The following is a 27,030-nucleotide window of genomic DNA, read 5'->3' as shown; positions in this document are numbered from 1 at the left end:
ACAAACACCAACAGCTTGTTTGCCTTGTTAGTTACATACTCTATGTGGGATGAGAATGACAAAGAATTGTCAAAGCAATTCCCAAGTCCTTGCAGATGGTAACTCTGTCCAGAATATGATTATTAATTCTGTAAGTGAAGGCTGTGGGATTAATTTTCCTAGAATACGTCATACATTTACACTTGTCCACATTTATCTCAAGACCATTCACCGCACACCACAATGAAGTCCTATTAACATCAATCTGCAACTGATGACAATCATCAGGACCTCAGACCTCTCGATAAATCTTGATATCATCAGCAAAAACTAGACATTCCGAGAACAACTGGAGAGAAAGCTCATCAATTAGCAAAAGAAACAGAAGAGGACCCAAATTACTTCCCTGCGGTACTCCAGAAGTACTGAAAAAAGCAGATGACTTCATTCCCTTCACAGAACCAATGTTCGGCCTATGCAACAAATAGCTTCGAAACAAGGGAATCAGCACTTCACTGAAGTCAAGGTTGAAGAGTCTATACAATAGCACACTGTGATTCATTTGATCAAAAGCTTTCGCGAAGTCTGTGTACACAACATCAACTTCTCCACCTGAATCCATCACTCTGGAAGTGTACTCCGTGAACTGAAGCAGATTGGTTTGCACAGATCTACCTCACAGGAATCCATGCTGACAGTCCGATATAACAGGAATGGAATGCCATAAGATACCTCTATATAGAATCTTCTCAAAAATCTTTGAAAATACTGTGGTCTACCAACTACGGTATATAAATGAGTTCTAATTCTTAAGAGTCACTTTGATGACTCCTCATCCAAAGTGCAAAAAAAGATTTTGATGAATTTTTATTAAAGGTTTTTATTATAATTTAATTTTGTTTCTCTTATATTTTTCCCCTTATTATTCATCTTGCAAATCTTCCGTTAGTTACACTAGAAATCTCAATAATTTAGATTCAGGAGTTGTTCTAGATTTGAAATTATAGAACAATATAAAAACTATTTCTGAATAATATAATAATTCATTTCAAACGTTTTTCCCAGAACTTATCAAAAATTTCCAAACAGAATATCATTGGGAAATAAATAATTTGAATCCTTGCTTTGCGGTTTTTAATTTAAAATATGAGGCAAAAAGATGGTAAAGAAAACTTGTTTCCAGAAACCAGGAATACACTACCCATGAACTAAATATGCACGCTACCACTAAGCATGAACTAAATATTACAAACACTATATCAATTTTCTAAATAATGTAAATGTAGTTTCTATTATAATGTACATGAGGATTAAGGACAGGAATGAGGAATCTTTGTAGCCCAATTATGTCACTCAAAGGTCTAATATGAACTCATCTCTGACGTAGGCTAACTGAACCTTTCTAAGAAACCAGGAAAACTGTTGAGGTTACAATAAGATTCTCTAAGAAGGTCAAAATATAGTTGAACCAAGATATTACTATTGAGGAAAACTTTTAGCAATAAATTATTCCAATATCAAATCAAATTGAATTTTATCATATTTTTATATTTGTGATTTAGACTTGTTGAATCGCAGCCCTCAAAATTATCTTTATTTTAACAATTAACGATTGACAAACTCTCTGTCTCGTTTTTTTCTTTCTTCCATCTTATCATATTTTTATATCCACCAATGCCGTATATTTCAATCAATTTCATTTATTCTCTCGTTTTGTAATTGACTATCATTTAGGCTATCTCAAACCAAAAAAAAACTTTTAAAATCTCATTGAGGAAAATAATATGAGCATCATATACGTATAATTTTTGAATTAATATTTGTTATCCGATAATTAAACGTTGTTTATCCTGATAAAATTTAAATCATATTATGACTCCGATAAATGATTTTTTTCTAGATTTATAAATTACGGAACTCTATTCAAATTCTTTATCAAAAACAAATTAGGATTCTCTAAAAACGTTTTCGAAATATCATGTCTCGAGGAAGTAATAGTTGTTAATCCTCGATATAGAGTTTTTTCATCTCATAACATTAAAAATGCAATATAAACATCAATAAAAAATCCACTGTTGAATTGATAAATAACTTTTACATTATTATAGGCCTGCTAAATACAATATTAAAAATTACTTTATCAAAAGAGCAAGCTCGAGCTTAGAGAAGTACTTCATAATTTGGAAGAACTTCACTAAGTCAAGAAGCTAGTTGAAAGCAATTATGGGAGAAATTTAAATTAAATACTGTAGTGATATCAATTTTTGACGCATCTCAACTAAAATTAAAATTAGTCGGTCTTGAAGCAGTGTTGTTATTCTCCTATAGATTTGTCAAAGTCGCTTTTATGGAGGTCAGAAGAGATCAGAGTTCAGTCATATAGTATTATCTTATTTGAAAGAATTCAACGATATCTGTTCGATTCTGTATATTAAAGACTTAATTATTCTTCCAATGACCTTTATTTATTTTAATAGCTCGTATAGAAATAATCTTAAATACTGGTACTGCATTGACCTACATTTTTCTCAGATAGCAGATAACAGTCAGAGTAAGATATGGTCACCAGAAATGCAATAATTCAATTGAAAAATGTTTGAAATTTTTCTGTGAACAGTTTTTAAAAAACAAAATTATAAGTTAAGAATTTTTTTAATTAGTGATTCAAAGATAGGGAAGCGTAATAAGAAGGCAGGCCTACTCTAAATTTCATTATTCGAAAATTTATTTATGATCATATTAAAAACCGTTATCCCCTTTTATAAAACTGAGAAACTTCAAGTTTGTGTAATAACAGAATTTATTGAAAAAATGAATTCCCAGTGAAAATTCATTGTTTTAAATTCCTTACTTAAATTTGAGAAATGAATTCCCAATGAGAATTAATTGTTTTAAACTTCTTTTTTTGAAATTAAAAAATGTATTGTTTTAAAACTCTTTTCTCACAACTGAGAAATTAACATTGTTTTAAACTCCTTTTTTAAAATTGAGATATGAATTCCCAATGAAAATTCATTGTTTTCAACTCCTTTTTTATAATCAAGAAATGAATTTCCAATGAAAATTCATTGTTTTAAACTCCTTATTTAAATTTGAGAAATGAATTCCCAATGAAAATTCATTGTTTTCAAATCCTTTTTTATAATCAAGAAATGAATTCCCAATGAAAATTCATTGTTTTAAACTCCTCATTTAAAATTGAGAAATGAATTCGATGAAAATTCATTGTTTTAAACCCCTTTTCTTAAAATGAAATGAAAACACATATATATAATCAAATTCTACAGTTTTATTTGGTACAGGACCATGGTTTCGTGAACACACAGTGACCCTTTTCTTAAAACTGAGAAATTAATTCGCTCAGTGAGAATTCTTTGAGAAATGAATTCATAGAACCGTGCCTTTCAAAATAATGTCCTCATCTTATGAATCAATCAATTGGCTACTAGAGAAAAATATTTGTCTAATTCGTGACAGTGAAATAATTAAATACTGATGTAATAATGTGCAGTAATTGAAGATGATCTCATCATTATCTTCCCAATTTTTATTGAATACAGGATTATCCTCAATTTAATAATGGTTATGAATACTTTAGTGATGATTTTTCTCGTAAAATTTTAATTGAGAAATGAAAATTCATTAATCAAATTTTCAATGAAAATTTCCCTATAATTTTTTCCACCATAAAATTGAAGCTGTAACACAATGCTATAAATTTGAAATTTTATTAAGGAGAGTTGTAAATCTTGTAAGGATGGAACGAACTAAAATAGTTGATGACTAGCACTCTTCTTTTTTCATTTCCTCTAGTAGATAAGACTCAACATTGACGAACATTATTTATTCATCAATAAAGTAATCAATAAAGGCTACTTGAACTCTTTAATTGAAATAGAAATAATTGCAAAGTACTATTTTTCCAATTCTTTTTATATAAACACAAAGGCTCAACTCACACTTACGCGACTCAGGTCGAGAAGAAACTCGACTCTAGTCGAGAGCACGTGTTTCGAAATGGTGACACTCAGACCAGTCGATTCTAGTCTCCGCGACTGTTACCATTTGAAAACACTAGAGTCGAGTCTCTTCTCGACCTGAGTCGCGTTAGTGTGAGTTGAGCCTAATAGTTTCAGTTTTGAAGCCATGACAAATTTGAAAGATTAAAAAAAAATGAAACAGGACACTTGAAAATGGCTTCAAAGCTGAAACTAGTAGTGTTTATATAAATATTTTTATTAAAAAGTTGAGAAAGTTCACTATGTAGGTAATTATCTCTACTATTGAATTCTTATGTAACTTTAAAGTGAAAAAACACTCTTCTGTTTGGCTTGAGAATGTGCAACACCAGCACGAAACGGTCGTCGCCACATCAAAGAATGTGAGTGTTTTTCACTTTAAAATTATACAAGAATACAATAGTAATAATTCCAGTGACAACAAGATGGATAACCAACAACGAATTATCTTTATATGAATTAATTTATTTATCAATTTTAATAAAATAATTTAGGTTGGAAAAAACATATTGAAAAATCACAGTAAAAAACACTGCTGTTTATGGTGTCTTTGAGTTTTTTGTCAGTCCTTCTCCAAAATTGACGAGTTCTTTTCATTTTTTTGTTAGAGCCCTTCACCAGTGCCGAAGCCAAAGGTGAGCTCTCTGCACTATGACACCTCAATTCAGCACCGCTACGCTCGCACTCACGTCACGAGCAAGATCAGCAACCCGGCTGAGGTGGGCCAAGAGGTGCACTTCCAGGTCACCTTGCCCGAAAACGCCTTCATCTCCAAATTCGTCATGTGAGTTTTCATCAAACAACGCAAAAAAACACGTTTTCGTTCATAAAATGTGTGAATTCAGGGCTACTTTCTTGTATTTATAAAATAGAATTGTAGTAACCTTTGAAAATAATAGAATAAAAATACGTTTTATTCACATCACAACCCACAGTTTATTCAGACGAGAAAAAATATTCAGCATTTAATTTGGTTTTTCGTTTAATAATAATTATTCATTCATTAGAACTTGAATAATATTGAAATATCTGAGTAATTTCCTCCTGTAAAAAATATACCTATTAAGATCAAACAGTTATATTAGAGGGCCATATGCACAATCCCAGTTTAAAAATTCTAGTGATTGATCAGCTGTTGGTTTAAACACGGATTATAACACTTGAGCCAGTTGGACACACATCAATTTTTGGACTTCCGATTTTTTTGCGCCTTATAAATTCTACCATATTGAACGGAACTTGGCAAACACGTTATGTGTGCAGATATACATATAATGTTTTTGGTTTGTTTTTCTTATTAAAATATCCTTTATTGGTTCATACAACAAGTACACTATCAAAAATGATAGGGAGAAAAAAGAAGGTAAACTTTTGCCATTCCTCTCCCAATTTAGATAAGGTTACACATAGTCCGAAATAGTCCACATAGTCCGGTTTAAGTCTCGTAGCCTAGTTGTTCACTTCACAAAATTTTCAGTTCTTGATTATTTCCACAAAGTAGATTTTTACATTTACTTTTTGTGTAGTTAATAAGTTGCTATTGTGGTAATTCATTTAATATTTTTTAATTTAGATGCTTCAAAACCAAACATAGAAGAAATATTTCACATTATTATCACTAAATAGGAAATGTGTTTGCCAAGTTATATTCAATCTAATAGAATTTATAAGGATGGCAAAAAATTGAACATCCGAAAATCGATGTGTGTGTAACTAGCCATACGGAAAACTACCGATTGTGATAACGAACAAAACCGAAGTTGGACTCCATGCCCCACCCTATTATATCAAAGTTTTGCTGCAATTACTATTTATAATTCTACAGGGCTGTTTCAATACTATATTTTATTGAATGACCCAATCCATCCTCAATCATAATACTACATAACCCTATTTAGGTACTAATTTTTTTTCTTTAGGGCTACTTTTGAATATAAATAAAAATATAAATCTGAGAACCCTTGAAAATGGCATTAGTAGCCGAAACATGTCATGACGAAATAATTTAAAAAAAAATACTCAGATTTATGTTTCTATTTAGACTATTTACTAATATTACTTATCACAAGTTAAGCAGCTTTTACACCAAAGCTAAACAAAGCTATTAACAAAATTTTAATAACTCAATCCTTATAGATTCTATTAGATTGAACATAACTTATCATACACATGATGAACATATGTGATTGTCAAGTTCCGTTCAATCTAATAGAATCTATAAGGATTAAGTTATAAACATTTTGTTTTATTTACTCTAATGTTTTTTTTTAACTTTCAGGACAATCAAAGATGTTGGATATGAAGCATATGTGAAAGAAAAGGAAGAAGCAAAAGCTGAATACGATGCTGCTGTACAATCAGGATTTTCAGCAGCTCACATTTCACTCATGTAAGTAGAAAATCCAAATTTTTTATTGAAAAATTGAAAAAAATTTACAACAAAAATGTACCGGTATCCTCTTTATTATTACAACTAGTAATCATTAACTGAACTCCAACTTATTGAAGGTCTATAAATATAAAAATTCGATTTCCATAAAACGTTTAAGAAATGTAATGTTCGAATTATTAGACTGTAGTGAGGTCCACGTTATAATATCAGTGGAGAAAGATAGGAGAACAACTTTGTCGATCCTCAGTCTTGTCAATGCCTTCTTTAGACGGTAGCTGATACATGTTTATTGATGTAATATTAACTGTTCATTCTCGTTTAAAATAATAAATTATATTTTATTAAGCAAGAAATTATATTTTTTTAATAATTTCATAATGCATTTTCATAATTAAGATTAAATATTTTGTTAATTAATTATTAATTCAACATTGTTAAAAGAGGATCTGGCAACAGAGCAAAGCGAGAAAGAGATAGCGCTCTCTGTTTTGTTGAATGATAGACGAGGTAAGCAATAGTTTATTTAATTTATTATTATATAAATTAGTTCAATATTTTATTCATTAGTTTTGAAGTGTAAATTGGACTTTTTTAAGTGAAAAGTGAAATCTAACCTCCTTTTTTGAGACTTTTATTTGTAAAAATTTAGGAGAAGACAGTTTTGGGCTATGCCTGTTGTCTTCTCCCAATCATATTTTAATTATGATTTGTGATTGTGAATAAAATAAATAAATAAATAACATTGCTAATTAAACACTGTCATTATAACGTGGACCTGACTATAGCTTTTTCACAATAATTACTTTTAAATTACTCATATATAATGATAATAATAATCAAAGTAACAATAATGTTGATTTTTTTATTAATGACGTATATGCTACGAGATTAATTTTTCATATTCAGCAATACTTACTCAAGCAATTTTTTAATGAAATGATGGCAAATTTTGAACCAATTAATCAACCAGTAATGATCAATGACTGTATTTAAAAATTGAGTCAGAAATGACCATTACATAGTAAGCTGCTTTTCATTAATCAAAATTCAGTAGTTGAAGAATAATAATAATAGTGCTTGACGGAAGATGAATAATGAAATGTATGAATTACAAATGAATTTAACAATGGTAGATACAATCATGAAACATTATAAATATTAGTCATCAATTATGAATATACATGAGGAGACTCACACAAAGAGTAGGCTAGGTACTGAATTGTAAACCGTAATTTGTTAGCTGGAAATGAAATAATTTACTGAGGACCAGAGATCGTTCGGAATATACTTCGAGAACAGAGTCTTGTCGGGCTTTAGGCTCTATTGTAGGAAATTATATTATCTCCAGCTGCATCTGCCATACAGTCGAAAAATTCGCTCCCAAGCCGAAGTTGGTCACAGATAAAAGCTGATATATGAGCAGGTAAGGACAGAGAATAGGTAATCTCGATCTGACCCCACACACTACATCCACTTAGATCTGTTCCAATATCCAGGTTGAATCAATTATTTTAACGATTGTACTTGATCGGTTCTTGATAATATAGAATGTGTCAGACACAATAATTGACAGGCTTAAGAAATAATCGAACTCAGAAGACGAATTGACAAAGTAGAAATAACATATAATAAAATATATAATTTGACAGTGCAGATTTAAAGCTTAGATTACAGATAGAAAATAGTTTAACATCAACAAAATAACTAGAAATTTGCTTGTGCTGGCGTGATACATCATGCAACAGACTCTATAATTGACAAATTTAACAGTTTTTTAAAAATAATGAAAACATATTATAAAAGATTTTTAAAATTACTCAAGGTCATGGTTCTGGCAGCAGAGGATAGTTAATAGAGGAAAGACTTATTCTTATGATCCAACTATATTTCTTTTTCGAAGTGAAGATTGGGGCCACAACATAAAAACTCACATGAATCCTCTTGGTGGTCGTGGTTCCTTTAGATCAAATTTTGTATGATCGTTGGCTGGTCCAGGCTTTGGTCTTAGCACATGTGGAATTTTAATTAAATATTTCCTTCACCAATTAAATTGGGGAATAATTAAATTAGAATTTCTAGAACAATCAATCGATGAATAATTTTATAAAATAATAGATAAATTAGCCTAAGATATTGGCTCACAGATAAAAAATACAAAAAAATCAAATAAAATTTCACTAATAGGTAATAGGTAACTTTTTAACAAGGTCTTAACGGTGAGGATTTTAAAAGGGAAGTGTGCTGCCTTCTTCTAAGCCTTTGGCTAGAACCTTTTTCTTGGAATCTCTGTGTAATTAATTAGCATGAAAATTCGCCATTGGTAGAATGATTATGACATAGGCATGACATCAGTGGCAAGCAGTAAAATATAATTCCTTTGATTACAATAATAACTTAATTTGTATAATTTTGTAAATTGATTAATTCTCTATATGCAGTTCCCCTATACAGTGTACATGCACTAGCATATATGATAAGGCAAGTTTGCTGGCTGATAACAGATTAATATATGATGCTTTCAAACGATCATCCCTTTTTGTGCCATTTCTATGACATATGATTGGCTTAGACTTGCCAAAGAGATTCATTCACCATGTGACTCAGTTGAAACAATAATTTATAATCTAATATTTCTATAAAATTCTTATTATATTCAAAACTGTTATAATTAATTTTGCTGCTCTTATCAGTGATACAATATTCATGCTATGACCTTGTTCGTTACTACAACATTCGACATTATAATGTAATTTCATGAGTAATAAATAATTTTAACAATAATACATTTTATTTTTTTATATTGAAATTCTTTATCCTTTTTCAATGGTTCTTAATTTTAGAAATAATATTGTAGCTTGCATTGAAACCTGGCATGACATTGATAATATTGAGTCAGTCAGCTGTGTCTGAGCTGTTACAAAACATCCGATCAATATTGTAAACAAAAGTGTAACCTCCAAAAAGTTCAATGAGCAATTCATAAATGGTTTGTACTTGATTGGCAAAATAATTATAATTTTATTAAATAATTCTTTGAAAAAATGTGTAGTACAAAACGGTACTCTTATCATATACTCAGCTGTTGATAAGGAAGCCTTATTGCTCGGGTGCTAACTGTTTGTTTGGCAAACCTTTTATTTTATAAGGGTAATTATAATTTTTATAGTTAATTCTCTCCTTTCATGAGATTTACTCAAAAAATTCATATATACAGGACTATAACTATACCTTATATATATATATATATATATATATTATATATATATATAAACAAGATTTCAACTCTATCGATCAGACCATTCTTTTCCAACTATAGTTCAGTTATAGTCCTGTAATGAATGTCCTTATCTGTACAATACTACAAACATCAATTGAATTTACTTAATACGTTATCTACAGGGTGATTACTGGGAAATGCATGTTTTTCAAATAACGAGAACTGTTGCAAATCAGAGTAAAAAATGCATTTTTTAGTGGAAATACAGTGTACACAATATGCAATTTCAAAATAAAATTACTTACAGTTTATTATTTGAAAATTACATCTCTAAGGTGGTCACCTGCTGCTTGGATACATTGTTGAAGGCGTTCTTAAAAACTTGCTACGGATTTTGCTAACATGTCTCTAGGAATGCCATTGATTTCCTGGCGAATAGCTTCTTTAAGTTCCTGTATTGTTCGTGGTTTGTTCATGTACACTCTAGCTCTCAAAAATCCCCATAGAAAGAAATCTGGAATTGTTAGATCCGGTGAGCGAGAAGGCCAAGTGACATCACCAAAATGCGAGATCACTCTTGCAGGGAATGTTTGCTGAAGGAATTGCATACTAATGCGAACCATATGTGCTGTTGCCCCGTCTTGCTGGAACCATACATTATGTATCTCTATACGTTGAAGGAGCAGTTCTGGCAAGAAATATTTTTCCAACATATCCAGGTACCATTGTGCATTCACTGTGACTGTTCTGCCATCATTGTCTTCAAAAAAATAAGGACCAATGATCCCATTTTCACAAACTGCACACCAAACAGTCACACGTAAGCTATGATGAGGTCTCTCTGCCAGTATTTGAGGATTGTCTGCACACCAAAATCGTAAATTCTGTTTATTTACTGTTCCGTCTAAGTGGAAATGCACTTCATCACTCATAAGGATAACTGCATTGTCATTTTCTTCCAAAATTTCACTCATTCTGTTACAAAAATTGACACGCTGTCTCTCATCTGCTTGACTCAATTGATGACATACTGCCAGCTTGAAAGGATGGAATTTAAGATCTGTGACCAAAATCTTTCTCACTGTTGATGGGCGAAGTCCGAGTGCAGATGCCCGCTTCCAAATTGAGTGGCTAGGACTCTGAACTGTTGCAAGGTGCACTCTTTCAACAGCCTCAGGGGTACTAACTGTCCTGGCAGGTCCAGGAGGTTTCTTCTTAAGCAAAGATCCAGTTGTGTTAACATTATGTATCCAACGCAATATCGTGTTACGATCAGGGATAGCACCATGCCGTGCAAGGTTAAAATGTGCACAAAAGTCTCGCTGAGTCTGAGTAACTGATTCACCATTTGCGTAAAACCGTCGCATGACGAACGTACGATGCTCAAGGTTCCACATCTCGGCTACAACTGAAACTGCACGCTTCCCCCTCCACAGCACGACAACTTCCCGCCGCCGCCAATCAACATTCCTTGTATACTACGCAAGTCAAAAACATGCGTTTCCCAGTATAATCACTCTGTATATCAGACTCAGAGTATATTTTAATAGCTTGGTCTCCCTCATTGAATTTAATCCTAATATTTCTATCAAAATCAGTCGAAACATATTTAAATCCTTTTTCTCGAAATTGATTTTTTGCCTTCGCGAACAGAATTCTACGCCTCTTCGTTAGTGACCCATTGATGTAGATTGGACACGCATTTCCAGGAAAACCGATTTCAGTAGAAGCCTTCCTTTTTCTTTTCATAATCAAGTCCTGGGCATCAGTTCGACGAACAAGCTTGACAATGATACCTGCAGTAGGACGATTGGGTTGTTGTTCCTCAGTCTATGACACACATCTATCGATTGTGCTGTTACATCCAAGTTTACAGATTTACACACATCCAGGACGATCCCCATGACATCTTCATTAGGTGCTGACGGAACCCCAAAAATCTCTACAGTATTTCTTCTAGAATATTGTTCACTATTATCCATTTCAATCTCGATATCATCAAGTTTTCTACGAAGAAGTTTATTATCGTTAGAGAGTTTCCTGCCTGGCAAGAGCTTCACAACTACTGTCTAATTTTTCAACACAGGCGCGAATTGAATTATTGAAGTCCTCATACAACTTTGTATGCCCGCTGAGAATAAATGACTTCAAATTCTCGATAGATTCATTTGAATTGTCCAAAGTAATTAATGACGTGTTACTATTAACAGCAGCAGCACACGTTTCCACTGGTGTTGTGTCTGAATTACGCTGGATACGGAAACACGCCTGACAGGAGTCACAGGACCATCTGAATTGAGACCTAGCCAGTTCATCGATTCAGGCGGGGGCGCGACAGTCGAGGCCTGCGACAGTAGAGGACTGTTTTCCAGTCCTCTACGGTCGTAGGCCTCGACTGTCAGGAGTGTACGAAAATTGAAGAGTCCTCTACTATTGCCTAACGCAGGCGACATTTGAGGACTCTTTTTTAGGAGTCCTCTGCGGTCGCAGGTCTCAACTGTCGGGTCTGTTCAAAAATTGAAGAGGCCTCAACTGTCGCCTAACATAGGTGACATTTGAGGCCACTTTTTCAGGAGTCCTCTACCGTCGCTGGCCTCGAATGTCGCAGGTCTCGACTGTCGGGCCTGTACAAAAATTAGAGAGTAGCTTGCAGCAGACGACAGTTGAGGACACATGCTACTGCGATACCAGACTGTACCTGTACTAATGTCAATAGTGCATCTTTATCTAGTGTTTAATAGATGTTATGAAATACATTTTGTAATGATTATAACATCTGATTTGTTGAAAACCAAAATGATGGAAACTTCCTTCAAGAAAAAAGCATATGAACTTTGAAGGATCTTAGGGCTTATCTTATGAGGATTTTCAGAACGAAAATAGGCCTTAGACACTTGTCGGTATACAGGCCATCTTTGTGAAGAATTACAGCTTAATCAGTCAAGTATTTCAAGCGTGATGAGCTCACAGACAGAAAGACAGACACCATCTCTTCTTATATATAGATAGAAGATAGATGGATGTATAGATTTGTCAATGAAGGAGGCATAATGCAGTAGTAATGGATTCCCATTACTTAAAAATATGTTTAGGGACCACCATCCAAGTACTGGAATGTATATTATATCAAAAATGCTACCGGGTGAACTGAATGCTCTTTACAATATTTTGATAAGACTTGACCACCTTTGTTGACAAAACTTAATTGGAGGGTGGAAAGATGCGGGTTTCTTTATTTTACATGTTGAACAATAGAAACAAAAGTTTATTTATTGACATAAAACATTTTCCAATGCATATTCAACATCAAAACAATTTAAAAGTTACAAAATAAGCTTCAGAGAATCGAAAAAGGTTACATAGTACGATGATTAGAGTAACCTTATATAATCTAGGAAGTTGATTTGAAAAATCGGCAACTTTATTTAAACATTCTTTCTTAAAAATATTTTTATTGTGTTTTTGAAAAATATACCCGAAAGATTTCTAACAATTACTATATATAATCAGACATATAATTTTGTACCTTTGTAAAGCCACCTTTTTTAAATCTTGCAATTTGTAGAAATTCAGTTCTAAGATTATTCCTGTGTGTAGTATTTATAACTCGCAATTTGCGCTCGGCAGGGGGCTTCGCCCGCGGCACCCCTGAAAATGTTCTTCAGGTTTATAATTTTTTTTTATAATTTAGGAGTGTAGACTCTTCTTCTTGTGAGAGAAACTCTTCTCATTTCTTCATCACTAAAAAGCAGTGCTCAATGACTCAGACTCACAACCTGCTATCTCTATAAAATATTATTGGTGCAGCTTCTTACTTGGGTTGACATAACTCTTTCAATAATTGTTTGTGGACAGATACACGTTGAAAGTAAACGCATGTTTGTTCTACCTATAAACTTGAATAATTTCATTTTCAAACTATGACAGAGCATTATTGTACTAGGCTTTAAATTAAAAATCTATGGTGACCTTACCGTACGTAAATATATTAAGGTAAAGTTATAAAGTCTCCTCCCCAAATTGTCAGCCCCATCACCACTTATCACTATTAAAATTTTTTGAATAATCTTTTTTTAGTAGAAAATTAAAGATTGATGGTATGGGTGGGGATGAAGCCCTGCCAGCCACTAGTAGTCTCGGTGCCTATGATCATTGTAATTTCTCGCTATTCACTACATCTGTATCAGCAATAAAAATGAACTGTATACTGCACTCCATAAGTCGAGAAGATCTACAATGTAAACATACGGTACATGCGCGTGTGAGAGTCGGATTCTCGGAAGGCTTAATGCTGACACGTTCTAGCTAAAATCTCTTTGTTCTCATTCACCACTTTATATTTGAGAAAGTAAAATTTAAAAGAATTTCATACAGTTGAACTTTTAAAATCCTTATTATTCTTCTCGCTCACCTGAGTGAATGAAATACATTGGTAGATGTAGAATGAATATTGAAGTAAATGTTCTGATGATGAAGCAATTCTTTGAATATAATTATCATTCATGATGTCCTTAGAATGTGAAACGTTAATGATCTACTTTGTTTTTCGTCATGTTTAGTATTGAAAATGGAAAAGAGAGAAGAAATATTCATGGAGAAGGAGAAAGGAATCAGACGAAAAGGGATTGGGACAAATAGTAAATAGATACATAGAAAAAGTGAATTAAATGGGGATGGAAAAATTGATAAAAGGTAGTGAAGCATATTAAGCCTGGTATACAAAAAGAGGTAATGTAACAAAGCATGAAAATAATACAGAAGAATACCATGCTAGCTTGTACGGGGGGAGAAAAAAAGGTGGAAGAGGAGAACAAGAGAAGAAGGCAGGAAACAGAAGAAGAGACATGATGAGGAAAGGAGATGACACCGAAAAACCGAAGGGAAGAAGAACAAGAAAGGAGGGAACAAGAATCAAAAGAAGAAGGATTATGAGAAAATGAAAAGAAACGGAAGAAGAAAAAGAAGGAAGGAAGAGTGTACTTCTCTGAACAGAAATTGTGAGGATTATACATGTAATAGGATACAACATAATAAGTTCAGATAAACACTCTCAATTTGTAATCTTCCAAATGTACTAACAATGAGAAAATTTTAATTGATAATCAAACTGTCTTATTCAGTAATCTTCGGGCAATTAATGGAGTAAATAAAAGTGATATATAATAGCCCGCCGACTTGCCTTCACGGTCGACGAATCATGTGCCTTGGCACAAAAGTTTGGCCAATTGCGAATAGTGCCAGGAATGCTAGTCGAAGTGGGAAATTTGAATCGATTTATCGGCGCGCCAGTTTTTGAGCTGTAGATCGTGAAATTACCTACGATTTTTTCCAAGAAAATCTCACTACACTATCGATAAAATGAAATATTGAACGATTTAGCTAAAAACTGACAAACATATATAATTTTTCTTCTGAACATTCAGTAATCAATCAAAATCCTTTCAGATAACATAATCTTTCCCAGACACCAATTGGGTTTTGATATTTTTAGACAATTATTTATATTTTTGTCAACTTTATTATATTCCAGTATTTTCAAGCTTGTTAAGCATTTCTGGAACAAATATCCTCTACTCTATAAATTCGATCTTGTCGGTGCTATTTTTCATAAGACACGTAATTATAATTCAATACCGGCAATAATTATAACTGCAGAATATTTTTTCAATGCCAGAGGTTTTAATAAAAGCAGCGAATAAAACAATCTCTCTCACTCACTCACTATCATTCTCTCTCACACATTTCACTCTCTCTCACGAGTTTTCCCTCTATAATAGCCAATTTGATGAATCATTGATTTGAAACAGAACCACTGTTCTGCATTATTATTATTATTGTTAATAATTGTATTATTATTCTTATTCAAAGAAATACAACAATAGCATTCGGAATAGATATAGTCAAACTCTTCATCTACCTTTTTTTCACACATCTCTTACAACTTTCTTATGTAACTTATTTAGGCTATCTATCTATCTATTTTAACTATCCTCCAACTTATAGGAGATACTGACAAATTTTAGTGTATCACACTCATCTTCATTCTTCCATCTCTTTCTTTTTTCTTCTGTTTTTTCCTTTCTTTTTCATCCTCTAATTCTATTTTTTCTTAACTCTTTTGTTGAACTTCTTCATCATATCTTTTCCTTTTCTCAACTGCACTTTCACTTTCATCTTTCCAGTGGTGTGTTAGTGAAAATTATATCCATGATAACCTTTTCCAACGATCATGAACGGTTTAAACTTGGCCGATTTGATTAGATATAGAAAAATATTGTATTATCGAATACAAATTGCATTTTATCTTCAGACCGTTCATTCATTTTTCAAATTGTACTGTAAAGAATTAATTGAAGTTAGCTGTATCGTTGATATTATGAATAATTATGAACCAACGATCATGATGCTACAAAAATGATTACGCGACAGCTGCAACCCTAAACTCTAGACTAACAATGAGAAAGAAAGAAATGTACATTATTCATTCATTTATTTTGTATAGGTCAACTAAGGACCACAGTAATTCACCATTAACCATTATCATAAACGCTATAATTATTATTATTTACGTTGGTCTCCCGCTTTCGCCTCCAATACTCTTTCATCCTCGCACTCTGAGCGATTCGTCTTTCTAACGACCAAGTTCCAATTCTGGGAAAACATCAAATTTAAGCTGATTCCGTAGCCCTGCTCTGATTAGTAAATATGCCTCTGTTATATTTAATTTTTGCATATCCTTCTTAGACTCAGTTCAATTTCTAGAAACCAGTTCAATTTGGATCTCCCACTTATTTTCTTGGGGTTCATGAAAGTTATTTACAGTTCCACCACATGACGAATTAAAGAAAATGAGAATATTATTTTCCAAGAAATTTCTTTCTTTTTCTGGGTCATTGTAAACTGATGGTACAGAATAGCATTGTTCCTGACTTGTTATTTCTACCTGGAGAAGTGTCACCGAAACCCTTCTATTGTCTAGCTTTACTGCTCCTACACATCTCGTTTATTGTTAGATGTTTCGGGAATTCCCCAGGTTAGTTGGGCACATTTTAAATGTCCAAGTTGATGTACAGTACAAATACATGTCTACTCTTTTTGGATCATGAAATACAATTTCAAACAATGATGAATTTATCATTGATGGATATGAATTCTCATCTGAATTGATAAGAACATTTTTATAAACCCAATCTAAAAAACAGATCTGACATTCCCTATAATCGCAATGACAGTTGAACGCTTTTAGACTATTAAAATTGAAATTCATGATCCAGATAGTGTAGACATGTATTTATACTATACATCAACTCAGACATTGAAAATGTGCCCAACTAACAGGATCGAGGATTATCTGAGCTAATATCACGACGACTCAGGTAATGTTTCTCTTCTCGAAATATGAGCAGACATATGGTGAACTTGAAGACTGCACAACACCAATACAAATGAATGTATTCTGCTATTTAACAACATCAATCTAATTATTATAGACTCAAAGAGCTGGGAAGAACTGAGATGTGTTTTGATGGTTAAGTGCAGTTGAATCTATCCAAAAATACTATCAATACCGTTCCAACCTATTCCGCCTCATTAATTCCATACACTTAACTCTTATAATCATTATCATGCATCATCTTCATTGTTGATTGTTTATCATGCATTGTTTATTATGCATCATCTTCATCTTCATAGAATTCGTAGAATTCTTCATAGAATCTCTTTTGGTACCATAGAATTCGAAACAGAGTTTGTGGTAACTATAATCACAATCAAGAAGTTAGTCTTGACGCGGAGTTGATTTCTAACCATGGTAAGTTGGAACATTTTTCAAAACCTAGATTTGAATACCGAAATCAATCTAAAAATTAACAAGCATTTGATCTGATTCCTTGTAATGATAACATGTCAAATCCTTGCAGTGGAGAATTATTGAAAATTGATGATCAAAAACTTGAAAGTATTAATGGTTATGTCAGTTTAAAATCTGTAGCCCACAATCATCTGCACATTGGAAACGGTGAAAAGAGGAAGGAAGAGGGTTAAGATGGAATAGTGGAGAGGAGAATGGAATTGAATCAAATTATGAAATTAAGGAAAAACTTGGAGAACGGAATGAGAATGTACAAAAAATGAGGAGAGACGAGAAATATGTGGAAATGGAAGAAAGTCAAGGTATGAATTTAGAAAGAAATGAAAAACAAATTGGCTAGTATTGGAAAAAGTGAAATTGATAAGAATAATTATAGAATGAATAATATGTATGAGTGGATGCATACTCAACAAAGAGAAGAAAATTAATGAAAAAGCAATTCAAAGTACCCCAACAGCCAAAGAAAGTTAGTCTTAACAAGCAGTGTTGCGTGTAATGCAGTGTTATGGTTTGTTCACGATCGTTTCATCTTGTGTGTTTTGTTTATGTTTGTAATCCTTTTCACATTCATTTATTTTATGGCTTGAAGGCAAGTCCATTTGTTAGAATGGCTGAGTATAGGATATGAGATTGTAGCGATGGTAATTCTATTTTGACGTATGATGCTATCATCATGTGATTAATTCCATGAGTAACATCGTTAATGAAATAAATTAACAATTCAGTTCTTACGAGAAAAGCTCAATGTATAGATCAAGAGAATGTAAAATGTGAATGTGTGAAATTAATAGAAGTTATTGATTTGTAGAATAATATCCTACATCTATAATGTACTGAGAATTTGACATCCAAGAAACAAAAAGGTATTTACGAGTTTGAAAATTTCGTTTTTTATGGAGAAGCAACTAAGTTATATTTACAGTTGTAAAGTTGCAATACTTATTCATAATATGGAAGGAATAATAGGATACAATATATTATTCAATTGCTTGTAAATCCATACTAATTAAATGATAACTCTTTTGGTGCTGTATGCCATTCTGGAGAGCCTAGCGCAAGCGACAGTTGAGGCCTCTTTTTCAGAAGTCCTCTACGGTCGCAGGTCTCGACTGTAGGGGCTGTACGAAAATAATTAGAGAGGCCTCAACTGTCGCCTAACGCAAGCGACATTTGAGGCCTCTTTTTCAGGAGTCCTCTACCGTCGCAGGTCTCGACTGTCGGGGCTGTACAATAATTAGAGAGGCCTCAACTGTCGCCTAACGCAGGCGACATTTGAGGTCTCTTTTTCAGGAGTCCTCTACCGTCGCTGGCCTCGAATGTCGCAGGTCTCTACCGTCGCTAGTCTCGACTGTCGCAGGACTCTTCTGTCGTTTGCCTCGTTTGACTCGACCCTTTCAGGCTCTCCCAATTTTACACATTTGCCGTGAAAATAAATTTTAAACTGTGATAGGGATGGGAAGTTCGGATCACTTTACTGATTCCGTTCAGTCGTTCACGTTCACTGCCGCGACCCGTTCAATTTTCAAAAAAAAAAGGTACACCACAGTTGATGTGTAAAAACAGGGGTCTACCCCAGTTGATGAACGGGTCAAATGAACGGGTTTTTTGAATAAATGTGATCCGGATCACTCGTTCACCTTAATGACCCATTCAATTCGAACTGTGAACATTTTCATTGCGATTAACGGATTGACTGCAGACGTTACACACACTCATTGTAGAACAACTTATTAGTTAATACTCACTTATATTCACTATATTCACATTTACTCACTTAATATTCACTTTTATTCAGTCAGTGAGCACAAACTATATGCGAAGGTACTTACTTAGATTGTTAAAACAAGTATTTCAATTTTTACACTTGAAATTCGCGGCTGGGAAGGTGAAATAACAAGCTAGAACATCGTAGCACTGTAGAAATGATAGAACAAGAAAACTGATAACAGAGCTCAACAACAATCAACTGCTCACACACACTAATTCAGACTCTTTGGAATAGCAGGCTGTAAATTATTTAATTCGATTGATGTAAATCAGACTGTATACTAATTTCATAACTCGTTCTTGATTGAAAATTTTCAGACATTATCGCTATGAACAGAAACTGGCTTGCCTTCTGTGGAAGATTGATATAAAAGATGTTAGCATAATTCCGACAACAGAAACCATTCCTTCAGCAAAGACCAGCATGGTGAGTACGAAATTGGTGAGTATTACATTGAAATTCATCAATATTGATAAATCGTCGATTCCACCTACCTGGAGACTAAGTTCTTTTGCAAATTCCCCCTATTTGGTAATAAAGAGCTCACATCCAATACCGTATCTAATGTGAAGCGTGCAAGACATTATTTATTGTGTACGGTATAAATGTACCTATGCAATAATGTATTTACTGTAATGAATTACGAGTTGTGAATTGATATCAGTTGAATGGTTTGTATCCTGGCGTCAAATCAGCATCCAAATAGGAAACAATTCTAATTTCTCAACCAAACATGCAGGTTCTGCATACAAGTTTTCCACCGCAGGATAGATTTTTTTGTTCACACAGTTTTGTACTTACAATGATCACACATTATGAGAATGTTGAACATCGCTTAATATGAATTTTGAAAGTATTCAACTCATTAAAACAATAGTAGCATATTAGTCCAGAATCTTGAATCTCTGATAATCAATCACCTTCTCTCTAGTAATTTAGAAAAGCTCTAGTCAACAAATATGGATATTGTAACTCATATTTATTTATTTATTCATTTATTCATACATTGATACATACAATATCATTCTCATTCTTGACTATGAATGATTGGGAATGGAACAACAGGATTAAAGCTCAAAACTATTACAACTTTTTTTGAGAGAGTTCACTATCCAAGAAACAATATCCAGTTATATTCAATGGAGGACACAATCAATAGTTTTGAATACTACATAAGAAGAGTGAATAAAACGTTGGACGACATTATATGGGAACTGAATTTAATGGATAAAGATAACAATCATAGTGTTGTTACAATAGCTGGAGATTACCCTAAATATTGAAACTCAATAAGTTATTTCAAACTTGAAGAATTGAAAACTCCTATTCTGGACCCTGGTAATAATACGGATCCTATGTTTGTTAGGAGAGTTCTTAGAAGCAAGTACAATAAAAAAGCAAGTTATGTTTTCAAGAAATTCATCTCATCATCATCATCATCATTACAGGGATTAGGTTTATTAATTAACCTGTTCCGGTACCCATCTCTTTCTTGGCTTACCTACATCTCTTTTCCAGTAGACCTGTAGTTTTGGACTTCAAGGGGCATTCTTCCAGGTGGCATTCTATCCAAATGACTGCACTAGTTGCGTCTATTTTGTATAATTCTTTCATGCAGAGGAGCAACCGATAAAAACTTCCTTATATTAGTATTTCTGATTCCATACAGTATAATGAAACGTTTTATTGGTGATGTTTTTTCGTTCTTTTTAGATGCGAGATGCGCGCCATGAAAATATAATACCTTTCATTGGCGCTTGTGTGGACGCAGGAAATATTTGCATTCTAACAATCTACTGTGCCAGAGGAAGCCTGGAAGATGTTTTGGCCAATGAGGATCTTCACCTCGACAACATGTTTGTCTCTTCTTTAGTAGCCGACATTATCAAGGTAATCAGAGTTGTACGGTAACGAGGATTCTAATATCATCATTTTTGGAACAATATTGTAATGTAATATTATCATAATAATTTTTGTACAATAAGAACAATACAATAAATAAAAAAATATTATCTTACCTGGAAAACAAAATAATAAATTCGAATAGAAGAGAGTTTTATTGAAGAAAGAAGATTCCTGCAAAGGCAACAAACAGCCTGAGTGCAGGAACCAGGGACAGAGTAGGCTACGTATTACAAAATAACAAAAACATGAAGAAAATAACAGTATGCAAGTTACATGTCATAAAACGAAAAAATATTATAAGAATCAAGATATTGATTCTAATCACGAATAACAAAATATTATGCTTTGTCCTTACGTTAGAATTTATTTCGAATAATAGTAATCTAATATTCTCCTGTTAAGTTAATTAACAGCCAAACAGCCAGTTAATTTGCTAGTGTTTTGTTGACATTCTGGATGTTAATATTGCTTTTTAATATATCACTGAAGTTTTAGTGGAATAGGGATGAGGAACCAACAAGAACTTCATTGGAAAAATCGAATTCTATAATTTGTCAAATATAATGTTAAAAGTCTGCTCTTTCTGTTTACCCTCCCTCGTCTCTAAAAGGAACACAAAAGTTAATTGAAATTACTGCATTTGTAGCATTGAAAAAACTCCCAATAGGTAATAATCAAATTTTATGTCTCTGTATTCAATGTCAATCATCCACTCCACTTCATTGTATAGTAGGTTTTTGTTGGTTGCTTGACTGAGTAGGAGGGGAAAAAATTGTGTTATCTGTATGAACAATATTACAATTCCAATTATTTGAAAATATTGGAGCGCAGTATTGCTTATCATATTATACAGTTTTGGGAACAGATAAATTATGCTTATTTTGATAGGCTGTAATATATGATACAATATTCTGTGAATGATTCAATTGTATTTCACAAAACTATACTATAGCTGAATGGAAATTGTGGTGTATAGTGTGTTTAGATACTGGGACTAATTAAAATCCTATTATTGACCGAGCGAAGTGAGGTCTAAGATTCAAGATGACGGTTTGGCATTTCTCTTAATGTTTAAATATTTAAATGTTTGAATGTTTATATGCTTAAATGTTTAAATGCTTAAATGTTCAAATGTTTAAATGTTAATATGTTGCGCATTTACGGCGAAACACTGCATTAAATTTTTTAATATTACATTTTTCTCGATTAAAATCGAATCTTCAATTTGATTTTCAAAATATTAATAAAACTTGATAGCAAATATCGGTGTAATTGATATGCGGACTTAACTTAATATCGGAAATTGATCAGGTAGGTACTCAAATGTTGGACAACTCACTTTGATGAAGATCTATTTCTGAATTAACGGTTAATTTTAAACAACATAAAGATTAGATAAATTTAAAATAACTTTAAAAAATAAAGTTTTATTGAGTATAATAAATGCAATTTGTAAAGTTGTATTCTTTATTAATTGGCAATTGATGACGTGTCTTGCTTTTAAGCTCTAGGCATTTATTTCAGGTGTTTATCTCAGGCGTTTCTCTCAACTTTGTATAAGGCTTGGCTATCGTTCGAAGTATTTGTCTCCTGTTAAAGATTTTCTAAATAATTGAAATTTAAGAAGTTTTGTTAGGGATCTGAATGTTTTTATAAAATTTATTGATGTTATTGAACATATGTGAAGTGTAGATTTCAATTTCTCTTTTCAATTGGTGTTAAAATTTCATTTAATGTTGAAAGCCATAAGCCTGCCTTATAACCTGTAAACAAAGGATAGGTATTCTTAATTTATAAGTTGTACCGGTATATTTTGATCTACTTTTGAAACAATAATTTCTGAGTTTTTGTGAAAGCTTTTTCATGAACATATCAAACATATTATTTGTAATGTCAATTATGTTCAATCTATTTTCAGTCCATGTATGATTATAGCCTTGTACACACGTCCGTACAGATTCGCGCGAACAATCGTATGTACATATGCCTCAACATTCACTGTACGTCCTTGTGGACGCGATCCACGTATGCCTCAGCATTCAAAAAGCTATCTGATTTGCAGACGACACGAAGACATGGTAGATGTAGATTTTCCACAACATGACAACAATGGCTTCATTCCATCATTGAAGATAGTTATCACAAATTGCAGCAGTATCATTTTATTTCAATGACTTATATAATAAAATCAAAAATAAAACTTGACAAACGATGTTGGTGGGTTGAACGATTGTAGGTTGAAGTAAGGAAATAAATTGCTACATGACATAATATTGACAATTCAATCTTTCTTAGGTTGTCAAAACATTATTTTGTTAATATACTGAATCTAATTCAACTAGTTATCTAAACAAAAAATGATATCATCATGAGGGAAGCAATAACTCCACAAGAACGATTGGCTCTAACTTTGAGATTCTTGGCATTAGGCGATTCATTTGTTGGTTTCCAATATCTATTCAGAATCTCAAAAAAAGAAAAATTCTACAATAATTCCAGAAGTTTTGATGACCTAATCAAAGCACTGTCTCACAAAATTGACAGTCTTCTTTAAGGAAATTAGCCATAAATTGAATCAAATACTAAATTGCTGCCCATTTTAAACTAACTATGCTCATACACATGACAAAACAAGATTCTCCAAAAGATTAGCTTCAAGATTTACCTTCAAGGGAATAGTCTACTAGTTCAAAGTTTGAATAAATCTCTCTATAGATAGCCTAGCTATCTAAAACGTATAATATCATATTGAAGATTACAATTTAATTAACAACTCTGATTGATAACATGAAACAAACACAAGATGATTTGATAGCCACAGTAAAATAATATTTGAGCTATACTTTCTTGTAGGAACCCTGTAGAGAAGCTTTTTTCACTTAAATTATGCAGTTCTAAATTTGTTGATCATGATACGAATTATATACTCCATGCATGTTTCTATTTAAATATTTGACAATCCACATATCCTACAAAATTACAAAAATCCTACAATTTACAATTAGTTATTGGATCACAATTTGATTTGTCATTCATTAACCTAATTCATTGGAATTAGGTTATGACGCCTTCAATGTTTACGTTTTGCCTCACCCGTATGGCAAAATCGCGTCCACACGTACATTCAATGCTCGCCCGAGGCGCCTTTGAGCACGCCAAAATACCGACAGGGTTCCGGTTCGCCCACATGCCTCAGCGAACAGTGTCCACACGTGCGAATGCAAGCCCATACACGTATGCTCACCCGAGGCAAACGTACGTGTGTACACCGTTTATTTGTTTTGGTGTAAACTGAATTTTTTCAAATCACATTGAAAATTATAATTTGATTTGCTCTGAACTGGACTTATTATTCATAGACATTAAATACATTCATGATTTATCAAGATATTAGCATAATTGGAACTGATGATTTTCCTTAGGTGATATAGGTGAAAGTTATCAAACCTATTTGGATAAAATTGGTAGCACACCAAATGGTATGCCCTGGTGTGGGACTGATTCTCCAAATTGTCCCAAATCGTACAATCTGGTGGGACATTACCAAATATAAAATCCCCAGTTATAGAAATTATGTGTAGGCTGATATCTTGATATTTTATGAGTGGTGGAATGCTATGAATGATGTACTTTTCTCTGATATGTTTCTGATTCTTCGTATAACATACACGGCAGATGCTAACCTCTTGCATAACAGCTCTATATGTTTTCTCCATGTTAAGTGACAGTCAATTGTTATCCCCAGGAATCTTGTACAGTCTGTCATCATTGAGTCATCATTTGTTTGTCTCTCATCCGGGTTGTTTTTGATTGGAGTGAATCTGATGTGGACTGTCTTCTTCCTATTAATGGTCAACTTCAGTCTATTGCATGTGTCTGTGGCCTCTTCCAGTGCTGTCTCGACAATTATGTGTGGGTCTTGAAGTTTCTGCGAGGAGTAGTTTTATTTTTTGGGGGAGACATATTTTTCAATTTTGTTTGGATATCAAATCGAGAAGAAGCCTGAGTCAGTGAAATTTCACAACAGTTATACAGTTTTAAAAGTGTAGTATAGTTTAAAATTTATCACAGATGTTTTTGGTAATAAAGCTTAAAGTTGTACAATTAATGCTTTTCAATTTTGTTTAGTCATCAAATCAAGAAGCCTGAGTCAGCGAGGTTTGGGTTCACTATAGTCAAATACAGTTTTATAAAGTGTGGTATATAGTTTGAAGATTTATCACAGTGCTGGAGTTATCACAGATGTTTTTAGTAATAAAGTTTCAAGTCGTACAGTTTTATCACAGCCTCTACTCTATATCACAGTTATACGAGCGTAAAATATATTAATTTTCAAACACAGAAACACATGCACTGAAAAAGTTTTCACGTCTGATCAGGTACTTTACTCAAGCGTAAAATTTCGTATTGTAGTAGCATATAGAAATTATTCAAAGCAAAAAATACTACAACTTAGTCAATGCTGTTATAAATCAAGTTTAAAAGTAATTTTTCTATTAATGAGAGCATTAAAACAAATATCCAAGATCAGGTAGTTGTATTGGTCTAGGCAAAAATTTTCCTGTCAATGCAATCCTGTTTTGTCGTAATCAAGATATCTCTTGGTAGTTCTATTTAAAAATCATTTTAAGGAAGTGATAAATAAGAAAAAAGGTAGCCAGAAAACTCAATCACTAAGTTAATTAACTTAACTTAAGTTAAGAACTCAAAAGTTGATACCTAATAGTCAATAAATAAAAATGAAGCGGCCTCACCAAGCATAAGATTGAGGTTAAATATGAACGTTATAATATTCACTTGATTTCCAATTTCCGCGCACTTTCTAACTGAGACTTATATTTTGAGAATTATTTATACACTGTGTTATATCAATTAGTTATGAGATAATTTGTTTAGAACACGAAAATGATTTACATTACATAAACTGAATGAAGGAGTGTTGTAATTGTTTGGCTGACGAATCCGGCGCATGCGCACTCTCTCCCTTAATAGATGAAGATCTATTTCTGAATTAACGGTTAATTTTAAACAACATAAAGGTTAGATAAATTTAAAATAACTTTAAAAAATAAAGTTTTATTGAGTATAATAAATGCAATTTGTAAAGTTGTATTCTTTATTAATTGGCAATTGATGACATGTCTTTCTTTGAAGCTCAAGGCATTCATTTCAGGTGTTTATCTCAGGCGTTCCTCTCAACTTTGTATAAGGCTTGGCTATCGTTTGAAGTATTTGTCTCCTGTTGAAGATTTTCTAAATAATTGAAATTTAAGATGTTTTGTTTGAGATCTGAATGTTTTTATAAAATTTATCAATGTTGTCAGGATGTATATTGTAACTAGTGAGGGGAATGGAGTTTAGGGCTAGTTTTAAAGATGCTTGGTAATCTCTTGATGAGATCTCGTTGCTCAACGAGCAGGCTGGCCACTGAGCTACTGCTAAACAGTGCCGCGCATCCTTACCCCCTCCCTCTCAGCTACTGAGGGAGGCTCGTGAAGAGCTAGTAGGAGGCAGTCTAGTGCGGGTGTCCAGTGCAAGCGGTTGGCAGAGAACCAGTGAAGGAAGCAGCACACAGCTAGCAAGATAGTACAGCTCGTATCCTGAGTGTACTCTGACTCCTTCGACTACTAGGAGTTGTGTCTTAGGTCAACTGGAGTTAACTGAAGACACTGGAAGCTCCGAGATTCAACACTCACAGCAGGCGAGTGTTGTTTGACCACTTTGACGACTTTTGGCAGCAGCCTGCCTGTTTCGACCAGTGGCAACAAGTCAGGTTTTGGCTAAAACCTGACTAGACCCTGGTACATCATCGTGAGGACCAGGAAAGGTAAGAGGACCTCGAGTAAGGCTCAGGGAGGCCTTTCTCGACCTTGAGACGCG

The 27,030-nt window shown here is 33.1% G+C and overlaps 1 protein-coding gene and 1 long non-coding RNA gene across 2 annotated transcripts in view; both read left to right on the top strand.

Annotated features, from left to right (window-relative positions):
• The window catches only part of LOC111064230 (guanylate cyclase 32E), a 233,901-nt gene that overhangs the window by 172,872 nt on the left and 33,999 nt on the right, over nucleotides 1-27,030 (top strand). Inside the window, exons 13-14 of the mRNA XM_039429503.1 lie at nucleotides 19,563-19,686; nucleotides 20,959-21,135. Coding sequence (XP_039285437.1) covers nucleotides 19,563-19,686; nucleotides 20,959-21,135 — 301 coding nt within the window. The remainder of the gene's footprint in view (nucleotides 1-19,562; nucleotides 19,687-20,958; nucleotides 21,136-27,030) is intronic.
• Nucleotides 4,585-6,326, top strand: LOC120351382. Its single transcript, XR_005571355.1, has 2 exons — nucleotides 4,585-4,782; nucleotides 6,277-6,326. It is a non-coding gene; the product is annotated as an uncharacterized LOC120351382 (long non-coding RNA).

This window comes from Nilaparvata lugens, chromosome 5 (assembly GCF_014356525.2).
Source record: "Nilaparvata lugens isolate BPH chromosome 5, ASM1435652v1, whole genome shotgun sequence".
NCBI classification, from domain to species: Eukaryota; Metazoa; Arthropoda; class Insecta; order Hemiptera; family Delphacidae; genus Nilaparvata; species Nilaparvata lugens.
The sequence above is the reverse complement of the archived record's forward strand: the minus strand, read 5'-3'. Positions and strand labels throughout refer to the sequence as shown.